This window comes from Chenopodium quinoa, unplaced genomic scaffold (assembly GCF_001683475.1).
Source record: "Chenopodium quinoa cultivar QQ74 unplaced genomic scaffold, ASM168347v1, whole genome shotgun sequence".
NCBI lineage: Eukaryota > Viridiplantae > Streptophyta > Magnoliopsida > Caryophyllales > Amaranthaceae > Chenopodium > Chenopodium quinoa.
The window spans coordinates 5,652,412-5,657,773 of NW_018744239.1; the positions used below are offsets into that span (position 1 = coordinate 5,652,412).

At 46.0% G+C, this 5,362-nt stretch overlaps 1 protein-coding gene across 1 annotated transcript; it reads right to left on the reverse strand.

The window, feature by feature from the left end:
• Nucleotides 1-933: 933 nt before the first annotated feature.
• On the reverse strand, nt 934-3,403 carry LOC110694317. Its single transcript, XM_021871490.1, has 4 exons — nt 3,155-3,403; nt 2,474-3,071; nt 2,097-2,398; nt 934-1,314 (listed from the first exon to the last, which is right to left on the reverse strand). The coding sequence occupies exons 1-4, from the start codon at nt 3,401-3,403 to the stop codon at nt 934-936; spliced, it is 1,530 nt and encodes a 509-aa protein (XP_021727182.1).
• Nucleotides 3,404-5,362: the final 1,959 nt, after the last annotated feature.

The following is a 5,362-nucleotide window of genomic DNA, read 5'->3' on the forward strand; positions in this document are numbered from 1 at the left end:
ATATGAGTAGCTTTGAACTTAGTTTCTTTTCTGAATTTCTTAAGAATTTAGCTAATTATAAAGCTTCTGCTTGAAAATATTTGGCTGAAATTTTTCCTTCATTTGAATGCCTTACTTCCTCATTCTTTTTGCCTTGCCCATTTTGCTCGGGTTTTGCTTGTAATTTCCCAAGTATTGAGCTTCGGCTCGGAGTTTGATGGGTGAGTACCTCTTGCCCCCCTAGAATACTAGAGGTGAGGTCTTTAGGGTTCTGAGTTTATTGCTTTCATTCTTTCGTCGCAGCCGAAGGTTTTGCCTTAGCAAAATTTTTGCAACATAACAGCTTGAACACTTATGTTTGTTTCTTATGTTCTGCCTGGTTTTAATTCATCCGAGGGAACGACTATCTAGGACACATTGCCAGGGCGGTGATCATCCTAAGTACAAGGCATCATTATGCAATACTTCGGAGGTGCAATCATCACCCGGAATTGACTTGTCGAAGCACAGGGCATCATTATGCAATGCTTCGGGCCTTTTATCTATTCCTATTTTCGGCTATATCTTAGATGTGCCTGTGACCTCTTTACCGAGAGTAACGAATCCGTCTGAGATACAGTGCATCACTATGCAATACCTCAAGGTTTTATTCGTTACCCCCATTTTGGCAGGTTCTTCGGCTTGCCAAAGTACAGTGCATCTCTATGCGATACTTCGAAAACGATGAAGGCATAAATAATGAAAAAATAATAAAATTTTGACTAATGGTGGCTCAAAGGCCTTTCATTGATTGAAGAAAATGTACTTACATAGACTATTCTCCACCAATGGGTTTTACACATGATATCTTTTAAGTACGTCAGCATTCCAATGGTTTTTCAGCTCAATTCCATCTAATTGCCTAAGCCAATAAGTTCCTGGCTGGAGCTCATCGTATATTTCATAAGGCCCTTCCTAGTTAGCCGAAAGCTTCCCATGTTTCTGGACAGCAGCAGCATTCCGAAGAACAAGGTCCCCAATTTTGAGAAGCCTTGCTTGGACTCTTCGGTTATAGAACTTGCTGATTCTTTGTTTGTATGCTGCCATTTTGTCTCTAGCCGAATCTCGGATTTCGTCTAGGAAATCAAGGGACTCTTTCATGAGATGCTCATTTTCTTCGGCTGAGAACTGGTTAACTCGAAGACTTTCTGAGCCAATTTCCACTGGTAAAACAACTTCGGATCCATACACCAATTCAATAGGTGAATGCCCCGTTGCCTCTTTCTCGATTGTCCTAAGTGACCACAGAGTTCCGGGAAGTTCCTCTATCCACTTGGACTTTTCATCTTCAACTCTCTTTTTTCAAAGCGTTGAGTATTTGCTTATTTGCGGCTTCGGCTTGGCCATTACTTTGAGGGTGACAGACTGCCGAATATGCCAATTTATTACGAACTGATCAGTGTACCGCTTCAGTGGCAGATTGTCGAATTGCCTTCCATGATCAAAGACAAACACCTTCGGGATGCCAAAGCGAGTGATGATACTCCGTCTAGGTAAATTTCCTTATTGTTTGCTCAGTTATATTCGAAGCTGCTTTGGCTTCAATCCATTTGCTGAAATAGTCTATGCCGACTATCAGCCACTGGTAAAGAGCTTCAGGAAAAGGTCCCAGAATATCCAACCCCCATTGAGCAAAGGGAAGAGGATTTAGGATTGGCTAAAGGTCTCGCGATGGCCGATGGATGACTGGTGCGAACTTTTGACATTTCTCACACTTTCTCACAAGGTCCTTGGCGTCAATAATCATGGTTGGCCAATAGTACCCCGCCCTTAATGCTTTATGGGCTAAGGTCCTCCCCCTATGTGGTTCCCGCAAATGCCGAGGTGAATTTCCTGAAGGATGTAATCTGCATCTGTTGGACCCACACACTTCAGCAGTGGGGCAGAAAATGACTTTTTCAGGAGTTCCCCGTTGTAGACGATGAACCTTTTACTGATTCTTTTCAGCTTTGAAGCAAGGATTTTGTCTTCGGTGTTTCCCCTTGAAGCTTGTAAGCAAGGATGGGGTCCATCCAGCTCGGCTCGCTTGCGACACAAAGAACCTTGGTTTTTTGGTCTATGCTTCTTTCTCGACTCACTTTCACATACACGGACCGGTTCAACTTAGTGAGAGATGAACTTGCAAGCTTAGAGAGTGCATCGGCTTGAGCGTTTTGACCCTTCGAGATCAATTCAATTTCAAAAGTTCTCAACTTCGCTGCAACCGCTTTGATCTTGGCGAGGTAAGAGACCATTGAGGGCTCTTTGGCCTCATATTTGCCTCTGATCTGATTTGCGACGAGCTGAGAGTCTGTCTTTAAACAGACATGTTCGGCTTCCAATGCTATGCACAATTCCAGGCCAGCAATTGCTGCCTCGTACTCAGCTTCGTTGTTGGAAGCTTTGAATGAAAATTTGAGTGCATACTCGAAGGATTTGCCTTCGGGAGAAGTAATGACTACCCCTGCCCCCAAACCACTCACGGTTGCTGAGCCATCCGTGAAAACGATCAAAATTTTCTTTTCCTCATCGACTGTCTCTTGATAGGAGCACTCGGCTAGGAAATCTGCCAAGGCTTGGGCCTTGATGGCTGCCCTCGGCTGGTAACTTATGCTGAACTCAGTGAGCTCCAAGGCCCACTTCGTCAGTCTGTCGGATTTTTCCACCTTGCCGATGACTTTTTCCAACGGCTGATCAGTCAAGACCACTATCTGATGTGAGTCAAAGTAGGGCCTTAACTTCTGAGCTGCTACCACCACTGCGTATGCAACTTTTTCAAGGAAGGGATAGCGCGTCTCGGAATCTGTTAGAGTGTGACTGACAAAGTAGATTGGCTGTTGGATTTTTTCTTCTTCTCTCAGCAAAACCATACTGATGTTGGCTAGACTAACCGCCACATACAAGTATAATGTTTCTCCTTCGGCTGGTCTTGCTAGCGATGGGAGATGAGCTAAGTGCTCTCGGAGTTGCTGAAAGGCTATTTTCTGCTCTTCTTCCCATATGAGCTCTTTTGATTTGGAAGTTTGAGTGCCTTGAAGAAGGGAAAACCTTTTTCCTAGGCCCTTGAGATGAACCTGGACAGGGCAACCATTCTCCCAGTAAGACGCCAAACATCCCTTTTTGTCTTCGGCTAGGGAAGGTCTAGAGCTGCTTGTACTTTAGCAGGATTGACATCAATCCCCCTTTTGCTGACCATGAAGCCGAGGAATTTTCCCGACTTCACTCCGAAGACACATTTCTTTGGATTCAGCTTCATTTGATGCTTTCTCAGAGTGGCGAAAGTTTCGGCTAGGTCCGCGACATGGTCTTTAGCCTCTTTGCTTTTGACGATGGAATCATCAACATAAACCTCCATGTTGCGACCTTTTTGTTCGGCGAATACATGATCCACCAATCTTTGATACATCGCTCCAGCATTTTTCAGGCCGAAGGGAATCATCTTGTGATTATACACCCCGGCACTTGTAACGAAGGCCGTTTTTGCTCTGTCATCAGGGTGCATGAAGATTTGATATACCCAGAAAATGCGTCCATGAAGCTAAGCATGGCATGGCAACTTGTCGAGTCGACTAGCTGATCGATTCTCGGCAAGGGATAAAAGTCCTTCAGACAGGCCCTATTTAGGTCTGTGAAGTCAACGCAATTCTCCAGGTGCCATTTTCCTTCTGAACCATCACCACATTAGCCAGCCATTCTGATTATTGGCAAGGTTCGATGAACCCCGCATCTAGAAGTTTCTTGACTTAGGCTGCGATGTCTTGGTTCTTTTGCGCAGAGTAGTTCCGTTTCTTTTGCTTAATGGCCGACATGTGGGGTCAACGTTAAGCTTGTGAGAGATGAGGTTTGGATCAATCTCGGGCATGTCTACTGCCGAGAAAGCAAACACATCTCGGTTGTCCCGAAGGAGTTGGATTAGCTCAACTCGGAAGCTCGTATCGAGCCCTTGTCCGATGCTGACACATTTTTCGGCATCTCCATTGCTTTGGCGCCAGATTCCTTAGATTCGGGCCTGCTGTCGATATCAACAGACCTTCCCGACTCTGGTTTCCCTTCAGCTGAATCTTTCGGTCCAGCCGAAGAGCTAGCCTTTCCGATCCCCAAAGATGATCTTTTGGCTAGGGATCCTTGAGCCGAAGCACTTAAGCCCTTAAGCCTTTTAGTACCTCGATCTTTTTCTTTTTCTTTTTCTTCCTCATCATCCTTGTCATTGCGGCGACTTTTAGATGGTTTGAGGAAATTACATTCTCGAGCCTCCTTTTGGCTGCCCAAGATTTTTCGGAGCGGCCTTTGTCTGAAACGTAAATCATGGCTTGATGGTACGTCGAGACAACTCCTTGAACTTCGTGGATGAGGACACGTTGTATATTGATGGGACATCAACGACCAAGAATTCGGCCATGATGCACCGCTTTGCCCGGTCTCGGCCGAGGCTAACGGGAAGAAGAATTTTCCCATCTTGATATGAAGAAGAGCCGTTGAACCTAGTTACCGGGTAGGGAACTGGGGTTAGGTGTCTGCTCTCCAACTTCAGCTGGTCGAATGCCTTTAGGAAAAGTATATTCACCCCGGTGCCACCGTCCATGAGTGTTCGATAGACATTGTGGTTTGCGATTCCCGTCATAATTACCAACGGGTCATCATGGGGGTACACCACCCCCCGGCAGTCTTCGGCTGTGAACATCATGTTTGGAACCGAAGACTTTGGTTTTCGGAATTTAGCATGGTGTATCTGATGGGTCAAGCTCCTCAAATTTCGCTTCAGCGCATTCCGAGAGGTCCCTCCGGAAATGGTGAGAATGTCGGGGTTTCCCCCCTCATTCGGCTTGTCCCTTTTCCAGAGATAATCTAAGTCTTGCCGAGAGTCTCTCTCGGCTCTCCTTTCTTCACGGCGCTTCGCGATATATTTTTTCAAGTATATTTTTTGGACCAGCTCTTGAATCTGGTCCTTCAGCCGGAGGCAATCTTCGGCGCAATGCCCACTAGATTTGTGGAATTCGCACCATTGATCTTTTCCCTTCTTCTGATGCCATTAAGGAAGCGGCTTCGGCTTCTTGAACCTTCCCTTTTCCTTGGTTGCACTAAAGATTTTAATACGTGGTAAGGTATGAGGGGTGTAAGATTCGAACCTCCTTGTGTAAGGGGCCCTGTCCTTCTTCGGCTCGGCTGCCGAGGGAGGTTCTAAGGTTTTCACCTTCCCTTTCCTCGGCGCTGGAACTTCGGCTGGCTGGCCTCTCGGCTTCACAGTCCCTGATTGAGATTGTGACTTATCCCTTGTTCTATTCCTCGGCTCGGATGAATTTATCCGAAGCGTCGAGGGTTCTTCTAAGGTCTGCGATGGATGCATGACCATGAAGTCCAAAAATTT